The 27,483-nt window shown below is 40.5% G+C and overlaps 1 protein-coding gene across 2 annotated transcripts in view; it reads right to left on the reverse strand.

Moving 5' to 3' along the window:
- The window catches only part of LOC116941304 (dedicator of cytokinesis protein 1-like), a 227,278-nt gene that overhangs the window by 84,101 nt on the left and 115,694 nt on the right, over window positions 1-27,483 (reverse strand). For both annotated transcript variants that reach the window (XM_032952216.2, XM_032952215.2), the window contains exons 29-31: window positions 20,937-21,035; window positions 17,285-17,379; window positions 4,600-4,678 (exon numbers count right to left, since the gene is read on the reverse strand). In XM_032952216.2, coding sequence (XP_032808107.1) covers window positions 4,600-4,678; window positions 17,285-17,379; window positions 20,937-21,035 — 273 coding nt within the window. The remainder of the gene's footprint in view (window positions 1-4,599; window positions 4,679-17,284; window positions 17,380-20,936; window positions 21,036-27,483) is intronic.

Genomic DNA, 27,483 nt, shown 5'->3' on the forward strand with positions numbered 1-27,483 from the left:
ATGATAACGATGACTGACATGGGCATGAAAATGATTAGATTTGAAGTTTTCGTGACTGCAATAATCCATACTCTTTGGTTCTTTCGGTAAAGTCACGTACGTAAATATAAAAAAATTAAAGTTAATCAAATCACGACGTTTCGGAGGCAACACAAGCTTCCGTCATCAGGTGCTGTGCAAGTTACACCTGATGACGGAAGCTTGTGTTGCCTCCGAAACGTCGTGATTTGATTAACTTTATTTTTTTATTTTTACCTACGTGACTTTACCGAAAGAACCAAAGAGTATGAAAATTATTTTTGTGAAAGTATTTTGTTTCATTTCCTTAGTCCGCTTACACGCAGATGATGACAGTGGTGGATGGAGCGTCGGTTCTTGTGTGGCTTAGGAAGTAACCCAAGCGAATATATCTGACTTCATCTTAAGAACATGCACGGTCATGAGGCTCAAGCTCCACTGAAGCCATCTGCTTGTTGTCTAGGCAATATATGACTGTGCGCTGCTTGCATCAGAGAAACATGTTTTTATGAATGTCATACTGTACTTCTGCAGGTGCAGAGGTTCAGTGTCCGTGTCTATATTAGAAGCGTTGTGTTGAGGGACTCAATTTAACCAAGTGCCTTTGGCTCCTAACACATGCCATTAACAATAACACAATTATATAAAGTCATTTCTGGAATAAAACCTCTCATTACACTTCGCTGTCCTGCTCAGTGAGGATTAGTGCAGGGGGAAATGCATAGGATTGGTTCAGGAATCTCTCGTCATTGATGTTAGCCGTGGCCAGTTATCAAACACAAGGTGCTAGGTTCATAGCGCAGTGCGCTGAACACTGCTCCACCAATCACCCATGCCCATGTTTTAATATTCATCACTCCTAGGATTAATTTACTGCACGTTACTGTCACCTCAAAGAGCTAAAACCTAGTTTAAAAAATGAAGTAATATTTTTTTAAATATAAAAATATGCTATATTTACCCTGACATTTTAAAAACATTCAATATTCAAGGGAGGACGTGATCAAACATTTCTGTGCATAAAAGTACCACTCTGCATTCTTTGTTAAATTTCCCTTTTGTCCTCAAGGGTTGAATGACTGATGCCTTCTAGAGTGTACGAACATTATGCAACTTGTCCACATATTATGAAACTACTTTTTAAATGTTGGTTCATACTACGATTGCATGTAGAAAGGAACAAAACAGTGACATTCGAATATACTTTCAAAAAATAATACTGAAAGAATAAAACGCATTTATCCATCTCACGTGTTTGTACTCTCCTCTGGCTGCCACTCTATCGCTATTCTCGACAACTTGTTGCCATACATTTTAGTGGCATGTCTTGCCCACGTGGGCTTACTTTTCTTGACATTCAATATGGTATTTATCGAACGTGTGCGTGTGTGTTTTCTAGCCCACATTTCCCTCTATCTGTTTGTATATATGTATGTTGAACTTCTATCACACCATAGGTATCCAACCGTGCTAATCGGAGGGGTGGGGGAAGGATAACAAACTAAACACAAAGAGGAGTTCTAAAGAAATGAGTTTTCAATCTAGATTTAAAAGTGCGTAGCTCCAGTGACTTCCTAATATCGGAAGGAAGAGCATTCCAAATGGCGAGCCAAAAGCCGCTGCGAGGATGACCAGAGTTTGCGTGATGGTTTATGCTCCTTTACGAGATCAGCAAAGCATTGTTGTTCATTTGTGGCAAGCGTTCTGTGTGTAACGAGAGCGACATTATAATGTATTAATTCAGAAATTGGAGGCCACAGTTTATTAGTGTAATTCCCAGCATGCACCTCGCCATGCTTTTATTTACAATTGTTTGCACAATTTTCAGCATCAGTTCGACTTCTTTTAAGACTCCATGCTTAGGCAACAGAATCAAATATCCAGAGGAGTATTATGATAAAATCTATATCACCACTTTAGTGCAATAATTGGTATCGGAATTGACAGTGCATTGAAAGTGAGGGAACGCAGAGAACAAATAATCTGTATAAATGACATGTATTTGAATATATTTTATGTGTAATGAAATACACATATTACAAAATATGTATAATCAGAAAATTTGTATTAATTAGTTATAGCCCTTTGCCAATGCACTGCTGGATGAAGGCCTCCCCATGCACTGTCATGTTATTTAAGTTGTTTAACCATACTTCTCCACGCAGGTCAGTGCGGGTTGAAGGGAAATCCCACTATGGGTTCAAACATCTACTGCTGTCAGCCATGGTTTAAAGATTTAGTGTAAATGCCTTTGGCCTTTGCTCTGAACCAGCCAAATTAAACAAAAAACCGACAGAAGATTCCCCTCGTGGGGGAAATTACCCAAGTCACCCTGATTGGCTGCCTTATTTCATTTGTAGTTTTATCCCAAACCAACAGTTGGTGCAATTTGGTCACCTATGAGTGGAGAGACTGCCAGCCACAGATGGTTGTGTTTCAGCCCTACCCCTGAGTGAGGCGGCTTACAAAATGCGGGCCAGATTGGTCTCCCTCAGTTTTGCAAACACAATATTTCATTGGAACAAGTAACAGTTGAAAAAACAAAGCAGATGTGACGAGATTTGTGGCAAACAATGCATATTAAAATGGACTTGAATGCCCCACATGTATATGGTAGATTGAATCTGGTGCTTATTCCCTTATGTGACCCCAAATTTTATCATCTCCACCGCAACACTGCATGCCAAGCGATGATTAAATGGACACTGATTTAATGGAATCTAAACTCATCACCATCACTTTGAGGGGAAAATGTTTGGAAATCCAGAAATCATTACATCTTTTTTCCCTCATCGATTTTTATTTTTCTCAAAGAAATGAGAATCGGGTTGCGTTGATGGAGGAAAGGTTTTCTTTACACCTTTGGTCCAAGTATGGGATGCCAAAATGATTTCAAGCTGAACTGAAGTCTGACAAACATAGCGGGGTGAGGAGGAAGATTGAGGGTTTTGTTTTTATAGATGAGACGCAAACAAAACTTTTCCATCATAGTGACGATCAATAATCACCGTAGCACATAGTGACGATCAATGATCACCGTAGCAATCAATCAGTGGGTTGACTAGCTCTCTTGCCTCTCCTCTCTGTGTTATGAAGAAGGTCCATTGTCCGAAACGTAGCCTGTTAGATACTTGCTTTACTGGCAGTCTTATAAACGAAAGTCTTTTTTATTTTTTGATTTAAAGCTTTCGTGACTGCAGTAATTCATACTCTTAGTTTTTTCGATAAAGTCACGTTGAAGAGAAACAACAAAATAATAAAATATATATAAAACAATAAAAATATATATTTTATTATTTTGTTGTTTCTCTTCAACGTGACTTTACCGAAAAAACTAAGAGTATGAAAGCCTTTTTTGTTGTTATTTTCTGTTTGTGCACCACTGTCAATGCAATGTCACCAAACATTTTTTTTTAATTAGTGAGTCCCAGGATATGTGTATATATTCGTCTTGATTTTGGTAAAAAAAACTAAATCCGCCTGTGTGTTTTCTTTGTGCTGCACTTACATGAAGGAAAAATATGGAATGTGCACCAAATACACGAGAATATGTAATACGTTCTGAAATCTATGGAGGGGCTTCAATGTATGAATCTGAATTGCAGGTAATAGGTAATTATAGATAGATCATTTACAGAGTAGGGGTGAAGTGGGTATATATGAAGATAAGTTACATTTAATTAATTCCTGGGCAGGCGGCACACACAAAACCACATGAATTCATTAATGTTTGCTCAGACTTAGTAAACGCACATATATAAATGTTTATATCTATAGAAAAAATTAATGGACGGCAGTTGATTAGGAATTGATATAGGCTGGGAGAAAAAACTAGGTAGCAATGAAAACAAATAACAATGCATCATACGTGATAATATTGTTCAATAGTATTCGTGGTATAGCCCACGATTTCCAGATACTATGTATGTCAAGGTGACGGTTTTGATTTGGTCCTCAGATGGTTCTTTCCAAACGGTTGGGGTGATAACTTTACGGATTGTGTAGTCTGAATATCCATTCATCTTGGGAGCTTGGTGTACATGTTCCAGTTCACTGGCTAGGTGATGATGGTCAGAAATACATTGAGCTCTATGGTGTAGCGTTTTGATGAGGGAATTCTTCTGGGATGGATGGTGGTGGGAGTCAGGTTTTAGATAGGCATCCGTATGGGTGGCTTTCCAGTAGACAGTGTCCCGACTTAAAGCTTTCGTGACTGCAAGAATTCATATTCTTTGGGTCTTTCGGTAAAGCCACGTAGATAGAAAAATAATAAAATTATCGCGACGTTTCGATCGGCAGCTCTCTAGCTACATTGTTTCACCTGATGACGATTGCTTGTGTTGTGATCGAAACGTCGTGATTTTTAAAATTATTTTCTACCTACGTGACTTTACCGAAAGACCCAAAGAGTATGAATTCCTGCAGTCACGAAAGCTTTAAGTCAAGATTTAACAGGAATATAGTTTCGTAAATTTTTTGTGGAGGTGTGACAATCTGAAAAGATCCAACTCAACTGATATGAAATTGGTATTTTTGATGTTGAAACAACCTAATTTAAAAAGAAAAGAAATCATGTCTTACCTGCAGCTCAAAGTTGGCACTGTCCAAGAACATTTTGTTCAGTATGTCCGCAAACTGGTTAATGGCACGCAAGAACACCCTAGGGTCAAGGACATTGGAAAAGACGAGAAACAACACAAAGGTAAACATGGTGAAGCTGTATAGCAAAAGAGTAGTACTGTATTTGTGTTTGTTAAAATATTCAACACATTTTTATTTTATTTTACCAGGTAAGGTCCACTGACCTATATAGCTCTTTTTCAGAAGCAACCAGACCATCAATGAATCCTCAACGAATTGGCTTATCACGTGGGCATGTTTAACAGCAACCAAATCTTCTAAGCGTGTGTTTCTAAATGTGGAGGGAAAAACCAGAGGACCCGGAGAAAAATCTACAGGACCAAGGGGAGAACATCCAAACTCCAAATATACATGCGTCAGGGGTTGGGATCGAACTTACGCCCTCCTACAAACTAGGCGAAGAAGATAACATATCGACACATTATTCCATTGGCATTTAGGCGAGCGGGCAGATCAAGGGTGCAGCGTTTCCTGCACTGTTCTATGAGCCTGTTAATTCCCAGCCACGACTAATTATGTATGAACTGGTCCTGGAGACTCCCCCCCCCCGCATCCAATTTTACCAACCCATAATGATCAGCGTGGTGAAGTATTGTCAAAAAAAATCTCCATTGTACCGAACTTGGCATGGGGAGGCATTCATCCAGCAGTGGATGGACAAAAGGCTACAAATTAAGTTATTATAGGCTAAAGTGAAGTAATTTCACGTTGCAAAATCCTTGACCTAAAGCAAAACTGCTACACTTCATATGCCACTGGCACCTTTAAGGGTGTTTCTTTAGACACTAGCTTCCACCTTAATCAGTTTTGTGTGCAAGTTGTTTGTGTGACCTGTACCATTTTAATACAAAAAAAGCCCTCATTGTGTTCTTGATCAATGTTACAGTTTTTGTGTGTGTGTGCTATGAATATTGGCTGCGATGAGATCATTACATTTCCTAGGTTTTATCTCAGCTGGACAACCACGTTTTTGAACTCCAGATCTCAAGCAGTGCTGGCCCGATATTCACGTGGGTACTCCATTAAGCCACCTAAATATGATCATGTCAAATTGATTGAAAACATCTGTCAGCTGCATCGATATACATCATGTGATATAAGTGGTTTCAGTTTTATCATTGTATTGACTGAACGTGACTGCATGCTATACATCCATAACATCCATATTGAATGAGTAATCAAAACAAGACTTACACATTTGTACTGTAATGTATCAAATAGACATTTTGTGATTGATGTAAATTAGTGGTTTGGATAAATGTTTTTCATGATGCAGCTATACACAGAATCTTTACATAGCAGTAGTAACCCAATTAAATGTTGCCAACAATATAAGAAAGTGCTCATTGCAGCTCCAAGTGAATGTCATTTAATAGATTGTGCATCGAAAGAGTGCACTTATTTAAAATGGGAATAATTCTCATTCTACACTGCTCGTCAGGAAATCTGCAGTTTAAAGCAAGCTGGCTTGAGAGTATGTGTGTGCGTGTTCAAATAATCATGAGTAATATGTTGTGCCTACCTCATATGTCACACGCGCCGCTGGGAACAACGCCACAATGACGTATCATTAACCGGACCTCTAAAAGTTTTTCATTTTTCTATGCTTTTAGGAAACATCACTCATGAGAACCATTAACAGTGCAGTGTTTGCTGATGTGTTTTTTTTTCAAAAATGTAGTTGGGAAAACCTCAAGCATGATAAAGCATTAAGGCTGCCGGTATTGCATTTATTTAGGTCCTTAAGCACGCTAACAAGTGAACATTGTTGAAGGGTATTGATTGAAGTCTTGTATATAGGCTTTAACCTCGGGGCCTTGTGCCTTGCTATCGTTTTCAATATTCATGAACAATTATCCTTTGTAATGGCAATCCTGTATAATATAATAAACTACTGTGAATACAAAAAAACTATATATATGAAGAAAAAATACGAGCCTAGAAATATACATTTCTATGAATACAAAAAGAATTGTGGCCTTGCGGCAGTTTGATTTGGACCGTATTTCAGCCAGGGATCAATTTCAAGCCTGTTGGGTGAGGCCTACGTCAGGCTGACTATCCCAAGCAAGTGAACTCTCGTCTCGTTCCTTGTTTCTGTTGTTGTCCTTGACTATGAAATTGACTTATTTCATATCCTCAGGTCGTTGGGCATTCAAAATAGATTCCTTTGCAATGTCCAAAGCTGTACTTACATCAGAACCAAGGTTATTTCCCCAGAGGATCTGGATTGTAAAGAACAAATATTATTGATGGGTTTTTTTCTCAAAAAAATTGTAAATTAAAAACAATGTATTGCTCAATGGGCAATTTTGTATATCACAAAACATTGCCAAAATCATTTTTGGACCTCTTGGGCCTATACATACACACACTTCTTGAAAATGTCTAAACTCGCAAAATGCGGTCCAAACAACAATTTGGCCTTTTCAGATAAAGTAGACTAAACTATGTTGCTAGTCTGTTGATCTTTGTGTAAATCATCTACAGATTTACCCTGTTATATAATACACATTTAAGTTCTGTAATTTCTAATTACTAAGCAACAGCACACCAAAGATCTTACAATTGAACCATCTATATATGTGCACATGCGAGTATTATTTTTTTTCGTATCATTTGCAGACATTTTCAGATGTCAACAAATGATTACAATTTGCAGACTTACTATGTGTATGTGCCATTGTAAGGTCACCCTCAGGGTGGAATTGAAACCATTTTTATGAATGTCATTACAGTGATAATATGATACTGACAAAAAGCAATATTTTATTAATTAAAAATGTGTCTGGGCCTAATAATACAACAGCACCCATATTAATATTCCCTAGGAGTGATGTATTAGCTGTGAACTATTTTGTCACATTAATAAAAGTTAGGATCATAAAAAGGTTGATCTTGTATACGTCTACTGCTTTGGATTGTGTGTGCATCTTGTAACTTTCACTATGTTATACACACTCACAAATTCCCCAACCTATAAATCTCCAGATTTAAATTGTCCTCTCTGCTTTGTACTGCATGTATTTGGAACTATAACATTGTGAGTGTACACAAGACACGTCAGTGATGCCTCTTAGACCTGGGCCATTCTCATGATTCGTAGCCTTGAATTAAAATTCTTCTCTTTCTAGCTCCTTTGGCTTTTTTGGGCCATTATCGCATGTACGGTTTCCTTTGCCGACATATCCTTGCAGAGGTATTTCCGGTTCTCTCGGTCCATCGCTCCATCTTTTAAAGTAAGACAGCTTCCATCCTGGCCACAATCTGATATTCGGTCAGATTGTGGTCTTTCTGTTTCTGCAGCACCTTCCAGTGTCCAGAATCACCATTGAACAATGTATTACAGAGGCATTGGTGATGCATTTCAATGGTGATTAAAAATGAAACAATAGGCAAGTTTTTTTTAAATCCCTCCACCTCCGTCCATCCAACAGTATAAATCAGAATCTTAATTCATGATGGAGCAATCCGATGAGCTATGAAGCTCTTTTTCACAAATATCCAGTAGGAGAGGGTCAGAAAGTAATAACAAAAAACAATGCAATTAGTCGATCGACAGGTTACGCGTGATGGGATGAAGTGTGGGTATTCCCACTTCTTCCAAAATGTCTGGACAAAAGTAGGCCAAAAACACCCTTTGGAGAGAGGATTCCTTGAACTCTCGCAGGTGGAGACCCACCCACCATAAATATTGTGAGTAAGCCATTTCAGGGCTGCACCTTTATGATAAGCTAAGATTAGCCAAAGCTTAGCTAAGCTAGATGTTCAATAGCATCGGAATATAATTCCATGATGTTGGACACAACCATCATGGCAGAAACTCTGCTATGCCTGATAGAATCAAATTCAAATAATTCTCACATGAAAACCACCCAAGAATTGCGATCCCTGCAGGAATCATCCAGGGTGGATTTGAATATGTTCTTGTGGAAATCACCTAGCTGTACTGCCTATCGGCCAAAGTACGATTTGTATTATAAAAGACAATCAGACCCATAATTCTGCCTAAGCTTACTTTAAAATGGACATGCGTTATTGGTTTAGATTTTATATAGAACTCCACGTACTTGCAAATCAGCACGTGGTGATTTTATGCAATTGCCAAAGATTTATTTCAGCAGCTGTCAAATGCAACATTTTGTACCCTTGATTTTATTTCTGCGTATTCTTCAAAATGTTTAAATAATTTTCGATAAACAGATGATGCATTTGCCAATTGGTCTCAAATTGAAAAATAAAGTAAAACCCCATTAAAACAAACGATTCCTGAGCACGGGTTGCTTAGTGACATGTTTAAATGTAATTACTTTTAAAAATTAAGTCTGTGCAAATGTTATCTAAATTATATACTGAGGCATCATAAATCTCAAGAGGACTAAGAAAAGCTAATTGCAGTCAGCACTGATTCAAAGAACATCCCTTAAAAAGTGGAAAATGGGAAGGTTTTTGGTGGCAGAGGGTAAGGGACAAAGGATAAAGGTGATATATACGAATGGGTGATTAATTTGGAAACTATAAAAAAAAATTGTAGAAAATGCATTGTCAAATAATGTCAAAAGATATCTGTGTGTTTTTCCACGATAATTAATTGATCAACAAAAAAATTATTCTCAGTCTTGTAACACATCAAGGTTTTATGTTTCATGAATTCACCTGCAAAAAAAAATCGAGGGCGCAAGTACACAATGTCGGACGCGAGCTGCACTGTGGTCCCCCAAAGTAATGGCGAAATGTATTCACATTTTCTTTGGGTCTTTCGGTAAAGTCACGCAGATAGGTTCAAAGTCACGTAGATAGGTCAAAAAGAAAATAACCAAAAAAAATATTTTTTTTTTTCTTTGAACCTATCTACGCGACTTTACCGAAAGACCCGAAGAATATGAATTCCTGCAGTCGTGAGAGCTTTAAGTCAACATGTATTCACATTGTTGTTGAATTCAGCACGTGAAGAAGCTCCCAGCACGCGAAATTAAAGCACCGTCCATCATTCCGAACGACATGCTGTCACGACCCGAAAACACAACCAGACAGTGGTACAGCAGTGCGAGAGTACTATACAGTAGCACTCTCGCGTTATTTTAATCAATATACACGTACGCATACAGTCTGTTCAGGTTCTCTATACATTCTCTAATAGTCATTCGTGAATGAACGACTGCAGTTAATTCATCGAGATGTTTGAGACGGGCTAGAGCGCTGAAATTCTGAGCAAATATAGTCAACTCCATGCTTATATAATGATAAAAAAACCTCGAAAATTACAAAAATAATAATTGTGGGACCCCCAAAATCAGAGGGCGAAAGTTGTATTTTATTGATTTTAGGCTATGACTCTACTAATTTGCATGTCAATTACATTTATATTGATATTTCACATCATTGACTTTTATTGTAAGGGCAAATCAATCTGTTATTTTTAATTGTAATACAATATTCATATCATGCAGAGCACATGAATAGATGCCTCTAAAAACTACATGGAGTTCACAATTTTCGTTGAAAAAATAATTGCAAAACATTTGGAAAAAAATCACTATCTTAAGTAGCAATTACAATTTACTTACTATAGAGTATATTACATTGAGGAATTATGATCTGCAGCCAAAAATCTATCCACTGTTGGATGAAGACAAAACCATCACCACGTCACATGCTCATGCAATGCAACAATCCATCTAGCAACTACCGCATGAGCCAATTTCATCGCTCCATCTCTACGATGGTCATCATCTCTCTTGGGTATTTCCACTACTTTGGCTGCTACTCCACCGTTAGTCCCGACCATCAGCCATAATCCGATTGAGCCACGTACCCTGAATAATCCCAATTACTCTTCTTAGCGGTTCATCTTATGGTCTATAATCTACGAGTTCATCTTCCTGTCCATCAGTGTAATTCCAAGCACGAACCTCTCCAAGCTTCTCTGTTGCACTCCTTACATTTTTGTTCAACTTATTCATAACATTTTCTGCTTCTGCATGCAGAAGACGTGTTCGTGGAGCATATGTTTGAATAATCTTTAACTTATAGAGGTTCGAGAGACTTCATGTTTAGCTTGGTAAATCTATCCAATGTACTACTGATTCCGATAACTCTGATTTCTGAAAATACTAAGAACTCTCACTCTTCTATAATTACCATCACCTCCCCCTCTATGATAGAAAAAGCTGCCACTTCTCAGAAGTATGGAATCATCCCCTTTCATTCGAACCTTACTGATACCAACTGTATCCCAGTTATTTTTCTCAATTATGTCTCCAGCTCGACAAAGTTTTCTTGTTCAGGTGAACGTTGACCATCATGTTAAGATACATAAATGTAAAATTATTTTTCAAAAGCAATCCGTATTCATATAATACAAATCTCAAGATTTCAGTGTGATGCAATTTAGATGACCATTGCATGTGTAGTGCAGGGACGTGCGGTCAGGGGAGGCAGAGCCTCACCTGTCATACTCCAATGAAAATAGCTGTTACGGAAAGTAAAAAAAAAGATATATTAAGATTTTTCCACTGATCTGTGTTATAAATGTAATTTCTGTACGATTCCAATCATTTTCATAGTCAAAATCGCCAAATTTGCGGAGCTCCGCTACAAATACAGGAAGAGACGAGAGGTGAGGCAGCGACGAGCTCAGCCTCCCCTCTGATTGCGTAACCCCTCAGTAACCTGATGGAGTGCGGGCCATAAGCACGTGCCTGTTACTATCTCAGCATGTCACCAATGTAATGTTTGTTGACCCCTTCATTTCATGTCCTCACCTTCCATACTCCAAGTAACTTATTTCACGTATGTGTATAAAGATATTTAGGCTCGCTGTTCTCGTCACGAAACTGCAATGAAAAAGCACCAGGGGAGGCAGCTATCACATCTGCCTCACTGAGGGGGACGTGTCTAACACGTCCCCCTCAGTGAGGACACGCCCCCCTCAGTAAGGCCACGCCCCACTCAGTGTGTGAATCTGGCTGACACAAGCCAGTGCCTCCCCAGCCATTGACCTCACTGCACGTCACTGGTGTAGTGAAGTTAAATGGATCACTACGGTGTGTACCGCCAAGTCCCATAGAAATGGGCACAGAGGGTAACACACAGTGCAGTACCCTACGATGGGTCACTAGGGGCATGGTACTGGGTGCTAGCAGAAGGAGGCCAGATGAGTCCTACCGGCAGAGTAGGGGATAGCAGCCTCCGCCAGTGCCGCAGGTAATCGCCACAGAGTTGGTCACTGGGGGAGTGCGGTGGGGGCGGCTGGCGGTAGGGGGGGGGGCATGTGGGGACGAGTCACCCCGGCACCGGGTTAAGCACGTAATGGGCCGGGGTGAGGAATGTGGGTCAAAGGTGAACGAGGGGACACAGGAAGAGTAGCTGAGAAACGTCTGGAGAGTTCCCGAAGGGGGCGTGGTTAAGGGCGGAGCCAGAGAGGGAACAGGTGTGAGGTAGCCTGGAACCGTCGGGAATATTCGAGAGGTAGGCGCGGCCGAGGGTGGAGCCAGGCCGCACCGAGGAGGATAAAAGGGAAGCTCCGACCGTATATCGGGGCTATCTGCAGGTGAAATGGAACCCAAGTGCTACGTCTTCGACATCGTGGGTGGGGCAGCACGTGGACTGCTCTGACCCAATTATATTCATCCCGTATGCAAGAGAAATAAGTGTATTGTGGTCCTATGTGTAACAAGAGTGAGAGATAGGGGTATTTAGCCCCGTGTGTGACGGTGTTGCATGAAGTGTAGAATAAACGCTGCTGCCTGCTAAATAGTGTCTCTGAATGACTCACTACACAAGTAATACAAGCATATGTCATGAATGTGAAGCAAAGGCATGAATAGACATTGATGTGAAAAGTTCACTGACTATTGCGGATTGAAGTGTGTTACGTACAATTGCGCGGCCCTGTGCCTCTGTGGGATCAGCAGCTGTGCTGTCAACAACCACGAGGCCGTGGGTTCAAATCCACGTTCCCCCGTTACTTTATTTCACACGTCCGATGACCACGGTTGGCTATGCACGGTGCGATGGAAGTTCAACATCGATGCAATTCGTGTGAATATTTTCAGTTGAAACGTTGGAGGTCAAGGTGTTGAGGATAACCTCAAGGTTTTTAATCTTTTAAATTCACCTATGTTCTGGAAATGCGATGGTTTATATGTTTTTGAAAGCAATGAGCAACAGCCAACGTCGCAAAAAGAAACCATAACGTCTAAAAGTAGCTGTCTGAATAATTAAACGTTTATTTTCGACCTAATTTGCGTCAAATATGTACAAATAATAATAATAAAAAAAATCCCTTGAATGTCAGTGGAAGATGGTCTACGTGCTTTGGGGTAAAAGGTGAAATTACCGGTACAGGTCATGAATACAGACGATCCCCAGTGGTCTATGAGGTAGAGACTGAGCAGACGGAGCGAGACGACCATTAACATCAGAGAAGACACTCACACAATTAATGTGCACAACCGTTGCACGTTTTATCAAGCTTGCCATGAATCCAGCCTAAAAGGAGCAAGCTATTGCCTCCAACGGATGTGGGATTGTTAATTATGTTGTAATGCTTTGAGTAACATGCTGTTTGAATAATTGGCAGGTGTTTCTCTATCTCACACTGGTGCTGCGTTTAATCAAACCAACAGCAACTATGCTGTACAATGATAGCCACTCGGTGAACTCTATCAACACGCAGAAACATGAAAATATGTATCTCCTGATCGGAGTCATAGTTTAGCCGTGCTGTTTACAATTTCCAAACTGGGAGTTTATAAAATAAAATAAAGTGATAATGAATGAATACAGGCCGGTTCTTTGTAACAACATTAATCCAAAGAGACAACTCAGCTACGCAAATACGTAATCAAAATAAGAATCCGTATTTATCCCGGAGAAATCCGATGAGCTTTGATGCTCTTTCTAACAGATGTCCAGTCATTAAAGCACGTCTCCTTCCTGTCAATTTGCATTCACCACGATGGATAAACTTGCGATTTGACATCGTGTTCAGCTTGATCGGACCATGTAAACATCTGTACCACAGCTTTAATTGGTTTCTCTGATGCTCGTGATACACCTTAGTTTGCCCTCCCAGGTCCAAACGGCCCGATTGCCCGAACAAGTGTATTGCATTAATTGCTTCCTTGAATGCCATTTGCATGCCCGTAATAGTATTCCTGCCATTCGCCGCCCTCTCATTCAACTCTCCTGAGGTCATCGCATTGCCACAAATGTATGCACACCATAACGAGCCCTACCCTCGTCAAAATTCGAGAAAAGGCATGCATTTCACAATTTAATCTGAGGGGTTTTTTTATGCATCGCAAAAGTACACATTTACCAACAGATTTATTTTTCACCGAAAGTTTTAATAGGATGCTTATGACCTTTTAAAATGTCATGCTGTACTATATTTGCTTTGCTTGGCAGTAAAGTGTCTCGCAATTGGAAGGTTGCGGATTCAATCCTGCTTGGGTTTTGACTCAGCCCATCATTCTTCCAGGGTCACTAGAATGAGTACCAATCAATGTGTGGAAGTGAACAGTTGGCAGGAATGTATGTATTTATGCAATTTGTAAGTACAGGTAGTCCCCGAGTTACGATGGTCCGACTTACGATATTTAGATCTTACGATGGCGATAGCGATACGACAAAATTGTTAAATATTTTTAATTTCGCGCGGCAGGCAAACACAGCAGCGAACGATACGTTCAATGCATGTATGATACGTAGATTTCGATTTAAAGCTTTCGTGACTGCAAGGATTCATCTTCTTTGGTTCTTTCGGTAAAGTCACGTAGAATGAGAATAAAATAATAAATTGATAAAATAACACAATAATATTCTCACGACGTTTCGGCCACAACACAAGCGGCCTTCATCAGGTGAAGGGACGAGACTGTCTGGTAGGACAGCGCTGTCCTACCAGACAGTCTCGTCCGCTTGTGTTGTGGCCGAAACGTCGTGAGAATATTATTGTGTTATTTTATTTTATCAATTTATTATGATACGTAGCTTTAGCGATTTCATTTTAGGGTTACCACGACACGATACCTACGTTCAATGCATGTTAAAAGTTTTTATAGCAGATAGGATTGTTTCCTGAAAAAAAACTTTCTATTAAATTGCAGTGCATATAGGTAGGCTAAGAATTTACCTTGTTTTTTACTTTACATTTTACTGTGCAATACAGTATGGTAATTAATAAATACATACAGTATATAGTTTATACAGTACGGTACTGTAAATTGCTCTGTTTGCTAAATTATCACCGTTCTTTAAGACTCCTGGGTAGGCTGGGGCCATCTTCGACTTACGATATTTTTGACTTACGATGGGGTCGTCGTAACGCATCTCCATCGTAAGTCGAGGACTACCTGTATTTAATTTACATTAGATTGTTTTTATTTTTAGTGACTTCCTTTTACATTTCCCTCTCTTTTACGCTCCTATTTGTATCGGGTTTTTTTGTTGTAACTTGCTTACCCGCCCCCCACTGGAAGAACATCTGTGAACAAAAAGAGCATTATAGCTCATCGAATTCCTCCAGTCGAAATAATAGATTCGGTGTCTGATAGAACTGTCCTCGCCGTAGGAATGTAAAATTTCCACCAATGGCTCGGGACTGTAAATGGGAGGAGGAAGAGCATCGCGTCAACGTCCACTGAGCAGGAAGTTCACTTACGACTTTTTGGCAGTATTAATAAAATACATCCCGAAAAAAGGACTCGATTTCGATTTTTCCAATAGCCAACCGTGAGCTTAACATTACGAGGGGTGCATCTGAAAACACTCGGGGAAAACAAATACAAAGCAGCGGTGCATGCTGACACACATAAAGGCACTCACGATAATATTAACGGAATAACAATCTGACATTGCACCGCTATCAAATACTGCTATGACAATGAGGGATTGATGATGGAGATGTGAGCGTGACGTTGGGACCTGTACTTGGGTTGCAGCAGTGTCCCGGGATGCTCAGTATAGATCTCTGCGCTATATGACACTCGAAAACCTTTTGTCTTTTACATTCATCACATGGCTGCGCTTGGAAGAGGAAAATAATGTTTAAATCTTTCACGGTTATGAGCCAAGATGCTATTTATTTTTACTCACCCGTTGGATCACCCGCATCGTCTCTGTCTGCTTGGGTATTGGACCCGAATTGTACCAACGCAACATCTTTATGATGAATTACCGTTGCTTGAGTGTATTTTTTTTGTTTCATTATTGCACTGTAAATATACAGCTCATAACACGCTCCCGGGTACAACACACAAACCTGACAAAACCACACACTTGCACGTTACATAAACCGCAAGATATAAGCTAATCCGTATGTTCTCGGCTTGAGAAATGAATGTTCGCTGTAATATAATGGCAAAAATATATTGCACTGGAAGAAAAGGCTTCAGCATACTGATAGACGACAGGCTACCCTGTGACTTTTCTTAATCTATTCAAGGAAGGTTGCGTGCTAAAAAAATTAATGAGTTTGTATTTAGATTTTCTGAGCTGTAATATATATTCTTAAAACCATGGTATGGTCGTGAAATAAAGAAAACATTTGAGAATGTGAAAAAATTTCCAGCTTACAAGCCACCGTCACCAGCTGTGTGAGTAACGCGTCACCGCAAGTCACAGGGCATCCTAGACATCCGATGGTCACCATATACAGCCATCAAAATTGTCACGAAGACAGAACAAAAGGAACATTCTAAAATGCTTCCTGAAAAGAATTACACCCTTTCGAAAATGTTATATTATTAAAGCGCATCTCCCATTATTGTTATTCTATAACTGGCATCGACCACGGTGGCTTCTTAACACAGTTGTGCACGAATGCCACATTTGTATTGCTCATGTCGGCATTCATGAACACCCAGACATTCAACACTAAACCTTGTCAAGTATAAATTGCTTAAAAATTATTTTAACGTGTGCCATTGTATACTTACATAATCATCCAAAGATTATGGAATTGTTCTTTTAAAAAAAATACGTGAACAGACGAGTTAATAGCGGTGGGGAATTTCCGAAAAATATATATTTTTTTTCATGAAATAATTGTCATTATCCTAGAGTGCTTTTAACCGTTACTATTTCGTATAATGCTATAATAGCCAACACGCATAAAGTAGCTGATGTGTCAATGATATAGATTTGATACAAGTTAGTGAGCAGGCAGCACATTATGAGTGGCAATGATATTGTCATATTATAAGCCGTACTTGATGAATTGCTGTTGTAATGGAAAAAGGCAATGTGCATAAACACTTCGCTCGAATTTGATTAAAATCCGCGAAAGATGGGGCATTTTGGAAATCTTCACATGGGAATATGAGATATTAATAAGAATACGGCATGTAATCCCCACATGTAAATCCACTGTTGGATGTCTAGGACCAGTTTAGATTTTACTCACAATTGATGATAGCCCTGGCTGATAATCAAACTTAGGACATCAGGTTCACAGTGCAGTCTTTGAACCGCTACACTAGTGCTTCCCCCAAAGATGATATATCTCAATGTAAGGTGTCGTTAATTGAATGTAGAAAACGCTGGACACTAATGCCATGACTAATCTATTTTGCATATATGCTCTTGTTTGCTTAAAACATTTATATTGGGACAGTACCTGTTCTGCATCATGTGCATGATAACCCAGTCGGAAAGGTACACATTCTTTCCAATCAGGTCTTTAAACATGATGAAAGTCTCCATGAGAAAATCCTGCAAACAATCAAGCACATATTTGCTATGATTAATGAACTGTGAAGAATGTTAAAGTACAACTTCATCTTAAAAGAAAACGGAGCAATATATACGCGCTCATTTACATGCATACGTGTGATATTGCCTGCATTTAAAACAACAGTTAATGTATACCATCTTTGTTCAGCTAATTCAGCAAACATAATAATTTCCACTTGTAACGTGCACAGTATTTGTTCGTTCTCGTAGAGAGAGAGAGCGACTCAGAGGCGCGAGGAACCGCAGATAAGCTAGAAGGCAGCCAGGCAGTGAGCAGACGCCAACAATTGCCAAAGCTCTGCAGTCATCTATATATTAAGATGTTTTCAGCCAATCCATGAGTGTTTAAACACTTGGGAGAAAACCGGGGCGAGTGGAGAAAACCAATGCGTGCATGGGGGCAAAAAACGATCCCATATATAAGGGACAGATGACATTAGTCTGCACTTTACTGGACCGCATTTTCCTGGAAAGCCAGGGTATGGCACATCAACAATCACGGTAAGGGACTTCAACAATATTATCGTGATCTGCCAACCCTCACCTCAGCAGTGCTGGATTACAGGCATGCGTCGCCACTTCCCCGACGGTGGTGGGACACGTTGTAGCGTTTTATAGAACAACAAGTTATTTCAGTAAAGTAACGTAGAATATAAAATAATAATAGAATATGACGTTTCGGTTGCAACACAAACAACCATCATCAGGTAAGAATGAATGATAAAACACAGACACGGAAACAACAATAGGCAGACACACGTGAAGAGAGAGACACACACAACGACACACCGGTGTGCCGTGGTGTGTGTCTCGCTCGGTGTGTCTTTGTGTGTGTGTCTCTCTCTGCATGTGTGTCTGCCTTATGTTGTTTCCGTGGTTTCCTGCTCAAATAAGCATTGATTTGAGGCAGAATCCTTTGCCTATTAGCAGCCCTGATCCAGTAGTAGAAATTCCACATTCCTTTTGACAGGAGTCAAGTCTCTCCATCGGACAAACACTGTTGACGTCCCCACAAAGAGGTGCTTATTTTATCGACCATGGAGGGATGATGGGCCGAGTCAACCCTCAACCAGGACTTGAAATTGCGAGCCGCTGGCTCTATCACTGAGCTCCCTGACTGTTTGAGTCTGGAGGAAAGATAACATCAATATTACTCCTGTATTATTACCGAAGCTGTATTAGAATACAGTAGTATTAAATTCGATCTCTTGATACAGCATGGCTCTGCTATTTATTTAAATTATGATCATATTATTCTTGTTAACAAGACTGTGCAGCATTTATTTCCGTATTCGGATAATGGTAATGTTTAATATTGAAGCTAGCTGTCACTGCTACGTTACAATGGACCTTTTAAAATTATCTAAGTACATTATGCAAGGCTTCATCATATGTGCATCCGTAAAAAGAATGGGCACTGCAGGAGCATTTGCAAACAATCAGTCATATAGATTGAATTAACTTAAATTACATTAATGAGATATTTAAATTCTACATAGTGAGGGTTGAGTTTGACTGGCTTTTTAATGAAAACAGATTTATTTTTTTACTTGCATGCATTATGCTGGCTACTTCATTTTCTCCCTATTGTATCTTTGCGTTTAAAATATTCCGCGCTATAAAGAACGGGAGTATAAAACAATTCCATTAATCACATAATATTGAGCATTACAACGCTCATGTAACATTTCACTCAGCCATACGAAACTCAATATCCAACTGGAACTGTATTATAGTATAATGGTGAAAAATAATGCAAATGCATTTCTAAGAAACACAATGTTTTTGTTATTTCCTGAATACTAGTGAGTTGTCTTAGTAATTGGCATATCGAAGTGAGTTCTTGTTCACATGAGGATAGAGGCAGTGCTCATCTCTCGGGTATGGCTGTGGGTTCGTGGTGGAAATTCCACATTCCTATGGTGGGGTAAGTCTATTAATGAACACCCACAAACGGCATAAGTAACCTCATACCAATAAAACTCAGTCCAGCAAATTTCGGAGCATTGCCATCTTTCCACATGTGCCAAACACGCTTGTGCACAGACACCTTATACATATTTTAGCTCCTCAGAAGCATCTGTTTCTCCCCTTGTTTCTCTGTTCTTATCTAAGTATCATAATGCATATTACTGTGTCTTTATGCCTCGCAGCGTCTCTCGCTGTTCGTGTCGCGATGTCTCTCCCTTTATCTATCTCTGAGCCGGTCTCTCTCCATGTCCGCACCCTGTGTGCGCATTTCTGTGTGCCTCTGCTCTGTCTATTTGTGTCTGCCTCACTGTTTGTCTGTATCTCCCTGTGCCTCTCTCTCTGTCTGTCTGTGTCAATGCCTCTCCCTGTGTCTGTCATCATGGCCTCAAGGCTGCTGTCTGCACAGACGCCCACTTAATATCGAGCGTGGTGGCTCTACATGGGGGCAGAAATGTGGCCATAGTCAGTGTGGATGTTACATAATTTATAATTAAATATAACTCAAACATGTTAAGTGGCTGGCGACATCATTGTTAGGCTTGCATGTGGCCAGTCACAAGGGTTGGAGAGGAAAGATAATTGCATCAATGAGCAAAGACATATTCAAAGCACATTAATTATATTCCAACTTAGAAATGTATGGTAAATCTTCGCTCTGAACTGACATTGCGATTCATGACAGTGTACAAATGTAGCTCCATTAATGGAATGAAATGAATTGTCCACACTTAATTGAGTTGGCCATATACAGGACTCAAGCTCCATTCAGAATCCACCGCATGACATTTTAATGGTTTGAAGTTTTTTTTATTATCATTAGTTATGTTACTTTCATGAACATCGATGCAATATCGTTTTGCTTATTGCAACTTAGTTGGTGTTTCAAATGTTATGAAATATCGACTTGTATTAGATTAATAACTAAACACTATTTCACACATTTAAAGGAAACCTTCAAAATTATAAAATGCACATTGCAGTACTCTACCAAAGTCTTGTATAAGAAATAAACACTTTAATTGACAAAAGATGCCAACGTGTGTGTATACATATACACTACCGCTGTGGGGAGTGGTTGTGCAACAGTTAGCGCACTGCGCTACGAACCCGGCGACACAAGTTCGATTCCTGTTCATGGTAAACACCAGTTATGGTTATTTGAACTAATTCTGGGCCTCCCCTAGGTCTACTCGGCCTCAAATGAGTACCTGGTTCAGCGAGTAAGCATTGCCAGTAAGGAGACAACGGCGTGCCACCAGCCCCTTCGTGCGCCGTTCCGGCCTTCATCGGTGCTCACTAAGAGCATTTGACCCAACAGTCTGTGAAGGCTATGTGGGGGGGGGGCATCTTTGTCTTCTTGCTATATATATACACAAACCTGCTTAATCAATTGACTGGGCAGTACTTTGAAATACAAGGATTGTACCAGGCAGTCACTTATAAACCAAGGGGTCATTCATTGAACAGCATGTGCAATCACCAGCCTCGGTATTATGGACCAGGTGAAAGCCACTGTTTGAACAGTTCACATTTCATCGCATACGCGTGCAGCCGGACGGACTCACCACGAGGTCCTGACGTGATTGGAATGTGTTGATGTAGTGCTGGTAGTGACCGTCTTCCATTTGCCTCAGCAGGGCAGTCATGCAGGCTACGAAGTGGCTCTGAAACATAACAAGCATCAGCTCAATGTTATTACTGTATAGCACATACAATGTTACCATATTCCACTCATTAAAATACAAGACACCGAGAGGATACTGTGTTTTTCTAAAGAGCTCGCAGGACATATTCAACCCCTTTACATGCTTATTTAACTACTTAATTCCGTAAGATCTTGTTGAATGCTGCCGAATACAATTCATAGGATGAGGTAGAACGTTGCGTAGAACATTACATGAAAGCTTAATCCGTGCAGAAAACAGGAAAAAAAAATCAACTGCATTCTGCACGTGGATGTACTATACTTTTGATTCTGAATTAATAAAGAATGAAAGTCTAAATTCACAAAGTACGTGAGTTGTGGGTGATTGGGTAATTGACAGTGTTGGGCATAGTCATCTATAACAGGATGCAAGATAATACAAATAAAGTTTAAAAAAGTAGACAATATTTCTCGATGTAATAATTTTTTCATAATATTTTTAAGGGAGATCACGAACTGCAGTATGTGACTAACACTCACCTACATTGTCAGCAGATTACAGATGCCAACATTCCAATTATTTACCCGGATCACGACGATGAACACACCCTCCTTACACATATTTATATATGTTGAACCTCTTTCACACCATACGCAGCCAACTTTACTGATCAAAGGTGCCGGGGGAAGGACAACAAGCTAAACACAAAAAGCGTTTGTACAGAAATTGGTTTTCGATCTAGATTGAAAAGTGCATTGCTCCAGCAGCTTCCTGATATCGGAAGGAAGAGTGTTGCAGATGGCCGCAGAAGCGCATCTGAAAGCGCGCGATGCGGTGACCGTCATTGTTCAAGGGCCACCCAAAAGCTGCTGAGAGGATGATCGGACCCTTTGGTTCTTTCGGTAAAGTCACGTAGGTAAAAATAAATAAAATAAAGTTAATCAAATCACGACGTTTCGGAAGCAACACAAGCCTCCGTCATCAGGTGGGATAGTCACAGCCAGAAGTAAGTCCACTACAGCAAATTACTTCTTGCTGTGACTATCCCACCTGATGACGGAGGCTTGTGTTGCTTCCGAAACGCCGTGATTTGATTAACTTTATTTTTTTTACCTACGTGACTTTACCGAAAGAACCAAAGAGTATGGATCCTTGCAGCCACGAAAACTTCATATCTAGAAAGGATGACCGGAGTTTGTGTGATGGTTCATGCTCTGTGACGGGATCAGCAAGGTATTTGTCAGCCAGACCCTGCATTGAGATGTGACCAGTGCCATTAAGGTGTATTTTGCATGTAGTAGGACACTGAAGTACCCGAGCAAAACCCACGTAAGTGAGGGGACAGCACTCCACACTGGCATCTACGTGCCTCCTAACAGCCTCGCAAATATCAAGCTTGGAAAACCGTGGAGATTACTCATCCACGTACAAAAGCAGGCTCAAACCAACCTAGCGTCTGCAATCCAATGAGAGGTCAGGCACATCTCACGTGATATTTGTCATAGGAAATTGGCAGAATTGTTTGTTGTGGTTGAAAATATTTGGGATTGAACTTGGTATGCCATTTACAGTTGCACTAAATGGACAATTTAACCAAGCCATCAAAAGTTCAAGTTCAAGGGGAGTCAAGCGGAATTGTGTTTATTTCTCCAGCTCAATAACTTTGTCAAGTGGAAACGGGCTATGTCATGAAATCAGAAACATGAGCAGCAGGGGTGTGATTACAGTGCTGTGGATATCAATTGGCTTCTTCTGGATCGAGTGGAGAGAACGTATAGAGAGACAACGAATTATCCGTATTCCGTTATCTAATGAATGTACAGAATGTGCGGTTGAGATTATGACTTTATTGGGAAAGCGTTACCGTCTCTAGCAATGTCGCGTTTTGCAATGCAGCGTTGTCAAATGAGAAACATCTCAAAAGCACCACACGTGTGCACTATTTTTGCATTATCCAACGTTCGGTAAGCGTGCGCTGGTACTGAGCTCGGTGGAGAATCAAAGGAGGAGCCGTTGGTGTAATTTAAAAGTTAAGCCTTAAATGTGTATCTGTCCCAATGTGTGTAAGCTTCACTGATGAAAGCAGGAGACGGGATACAGCACTGCAGAGGCAATATGTGCGCGGCGGTCAAGGGTGTACTCTCCACTTTTGTCGTAAATTTCACAAGAAATCCCATTGATGAGATTTGGGGTGTTTTGTACTTTGTTTTCAAAGCAGGAAGGATTTCCATCATGGTTCAGTGATGATGTGAAAATATAAGAACAATATGTTGGTTTTTATTACGCTTCAACCTATAATTCTGCTTTCCATTGTGCATGCATTAATGGTGAGTAAATACGACGAAAGGGTTCAGGTTATGACAGTACTGCCACCAGACATACTCTCATAGGATTGCTCACAGCTTTGGTAGCATTAATATTCATGAATTGTACCTCGTAAACATTTGAAATGCAGCAGAAATATCTGTTGGGTTAATGTCACCTTGAGCATCTGATGTGCAATGCCTCGGTTTCTGTGTGGATATGTAAATCCGCATGAACACGAATACTAGTTCTCACTCGCATACAGTAAACACAAATACCTCTGCATGCATGGAATACAAACTGACCTTTCAGCTTCAAGACAATTGGTCGTGAATACAATGAAAGAAAGAACATTGTCACTTGCCTTAAACATATGTTGCAGCATATCTTTTCTGTATGTAACGTATTATCTCTGTGAGCATGTAAATTGCGAATGCCGATGACATCATCTCCTAAACCCTTTCATTGCATCAAAGGGTGTAATTTATCAAAATGCTTTGATGTTTCCCTTCTACCGTATGAAGAGTACTCTTGGACATTCTAATGATTAAAACAGTTTATCACACTTTCAGTGCATTTATTTCATTTTTACTTTAAAGTAACATATGGTGGTTTGATTAGGGATACACAGAAAGGGAAATCAACCAGGTATACTATGTTTAAAAAAAAAATAGTCTGCATAATGATCGCAGTGTGCTCCCGAGCCTCACTGGCATGACATGATACTTTTTTTCTATTTTCTTTCTACGTGAATCTCAACATGTTGGCTGAACCGATGTTGTATTTTGAGGACGGTATATGCCTACGAAGTATTTATAAACTCTTTCTAAAAATAAAGAGATGCTGCCCTGGTGGACTGGTTAACACACTGGCCTTTCCAATTCAGGGTCGTCAGCTCCACTTCGATATCCCTCTACGACAGCTGAAAACGGTGTGGCAGGGCGAATGGGCACACCAGTCCTCCGATCGTCACGTTAAGTGCGGTCGGGCAAAATGAATTCAATCAAACGTTTTATGAAAGCTGTACATGCTGCTCTCTGAAATAAGAAAAATACCCATTATCCTTGTGGTTGTGAATACCCTGGTGTTTTTGTGGCAATGGGGCCAGGTGTTGAGCCTTTGAACAAATCACCCTCAATGCGCCCAATCTCATCAGACCTCGGTAGCTAAGCATGGTTGAGCGTGGTTAGAGCCTGGATTGGCGACCAGACTACTACTACCTTGCATAAAACAGTCGTTGCAGGCTGCTGTGAGGCTGCATTGTCAGCAGGTGGTAGTGTCGCAAAAAAATTCACTGTTGTATTGCACTATGTCCCAACATCTACGCTCCCTGTCTTCACCAACCCGCACTGACGATTCTGGTGAAGTATGGTGATAGAGCACCTATTACCTGCATGCACATGTGCACATGAGATCAGGTGAAGCCAATTTGATTAATGCTGGTCACATTCAAAGCTAGTAAACATTGCATTGATTATATTGATTACAATGACCTTGGCAATACGCAATCGCCGGTTAAAAAGAAAGGACTCGCAAGTTTTAATTCCCAGTAAAAGTTCATTCATGTGCGTGTACTCAGTCCAATATATTCTGAATTGTAACGGTCTTGTGTAATAAACAGAGGAGGTAACATTAACAGATAACAAAACGTTATTCACTGCAATGTTCCCCTTTAGATATGTAGTGGATTAACACGCGGATACAGGGGAGAATGGTAACGACGCGCGACTTATGGACATGTGGGTTTCGTCGGGCCGGCCAGGTGTGCAGGAATGACGGGCCAATGAAGCTGGAGAGCGATGTACGGCTGTGATTGGCTGGGGTTGCTGTCAAGGGCGGAGTGGCGCCGGGGTGTCTGGGAATAGAGGGGGGCAAGTAACAGGTGCGGGGGGGGGGACGCGGGGCGTCGGTGGCACGAGGCCTAATTAATTGGTTGGTAATGAGAACGTGGATATATTCGGGAGACGGGAAGAACGAGTTGAGTTGTTGTCGCTGGGACTGGAACGAAGCAGGTCGGGGAAAACCGGAGCGAAGACATAGGAGACAGAACAGGCTAGCAGTAGAGCAGAGAGAGACGAGCAGGAGACAGCGAGTGACGAAGAGAGACGGGGACGACGTAGAGGGACAGTGAGGGATAGGGGAGGAAGCGGAGTGAGCGAGATGGGCGGAGCGCGGCGAGCGAGCTGCGGCTAAGCGGAATGACGGAGTCACAGACGTAATGTGAAGAGTTGTAATAAAAGTGGTGTCGGAGAAAACAAGAAAGTTGTCCGCGTCAAGTCGACCACTACAGATATATAACTGAGCTAATGTCATATAGATGGAATGTTGCTTCCAAAACAAGTTTAAGTTGATTTATTTTAGCCCGGTGAGACTTCAGGAGACCAGGATAGAGTCTAATTGGCTAGAGTGATCTGGGGCAATAGTCTGCCAGTAGGGGGGCAATGATTGTTATGCATAATTGCAATTGAGTAATTTGTGGGTCATTTTCTCATTTGGATGCTGACGCCAGCACACAATGGCCTGCTCTTACGAATACCATCAGGGGATCTTTAGATATTCACTGTGAAGCAGACGGAGCATATTATTACTGCGGTTATTACACCCAAAGTAATAACCAGGGCGGCTGCTGCATTAGAACCATGAACCTCTGCAACAAGCGATGAACAGCGCTAAACCAGTGGTGGGCAACCCGGGCCCCGCGGTGGCCTGGTCTCAGTGTCTCTCGGGTGGCACGTGGCATCATGATTTGTGCACAAGCACGATGATTTCAAGCTTGCGCCCCAATGAGGCGAAGGAGGGCCGCTCACGTGGCCCACTAGTTAGCGTAGGTTGCCCCTGACTGCCCTAAACATTCTGGGAATCAACCTCAGGTGGCCATTTAACACATACGATTTTGTGACTTCAAAGTTAAAAACAATATCAATTGGCACGTTTTGTTGGGGTGACAACTTGGTTTGTTTGGCTGTTGGGTGGAGAAGGGTGGCCAAATGTGAACTACCTTGGCTGGTATGCAGGAGGTCGTGGGTTCGATTCCGACCCTGATGCCTGTATATTAAGAGTTTGCACGTTCTCCGCATGGTCGTGTAGATTTTTATCCGGGTCCTCTGCTTTTCACCTCCACATTTAGAAACATGCCTTTTTGAGTATTTGGCTGCTATAAATGTCCACGTGATGATAAGCCTCTTGGCTGAGCTATCATTTAGATCGCTTCTAGAAAAACGAGCCATATAGCTCAGTGGGCCATACCTCGTAAAAATATATTTTTTAAATAGTTTAGTACGGCGACATTTGTCCTCAAACAACGCAATCTAACAATAAAAAAACTATTGTGAATCGGTTCGCCATATTCAGTGCAATGTGCTAACCCACCACCCCACCGCTCCAGGCACAATTGTATATATAAAGCAATTCAAAGTGCGCACCAAAACATAATTAGCGCAATTGAGCAAGTGTTATAAACTTCATATAGGTGCTTTAATAAGCAATACAATCAATTACATGTTTGTTTTCCAAAATAAAATGTAATGTATTTAATCTTTGGCGTTTAATGCAACACAAAACAGTCATAACACCATCAAATGATAGTGATAATTGTCATAAAACACCTCGATTCAATTTAACACGTAGGCTTTCGATTCAAGATGGGTAAGTCAACTACATTTTCTAAGAAATGACTGTGTTAAGGATCATGTAATTTTCCATTCTGGGTGATTATATTTTTATCATACACTTGACAAACAATTTCCTCTCACAAAACATGCAGATAATAAATCCATTCTTATTCATGAATTAAGTTCATTAGTTCATTGCAAAATAATAGCAAATACCCTTTTTATAAAGGAGAAAAACTCTGGAAACAGGCTGGTAATGTCTCCCATGAATATAATTATACCCTCAAGGTTTAGCTTGGCTGAATTATGTACCAATACCAAGTTTTAAAGATTTTTTTGAGTTTTTGTGTGCAATAATTGAAGCCATCAAACTGACCATATGAGAAGAAAGGTACCCGCTGAAGCCCAAGGATTGAACACAGAAGATCAGATGTCTGGCTTTTGGTATGCAATGCATATCGGCAGTCCCATGATCATGGAATTACTCGACCAATGCAGACACATTACAAATGGCAATGACATGTTCTCAAAAAAATATTGCAACTAGCATG

This window comes from Petromyzon marinus, chromosome 11 (assembly GCF_048934315.1).
Source record: "Petromyzon marinus isolate PM22_M1 ecotype Great Lakes invasive population chromosome 11, UKy_Petmar_22M1.pri1.0, whole genome shotgun sequence".
In the NCBI taxonomy this organism is placed as follows: Eukaryota; Metazoa; Chordata; class Hyperoartia; order Petromyzontiformes; family Petromyzontidae; genus Petromyzon; species Petromyzon marinus.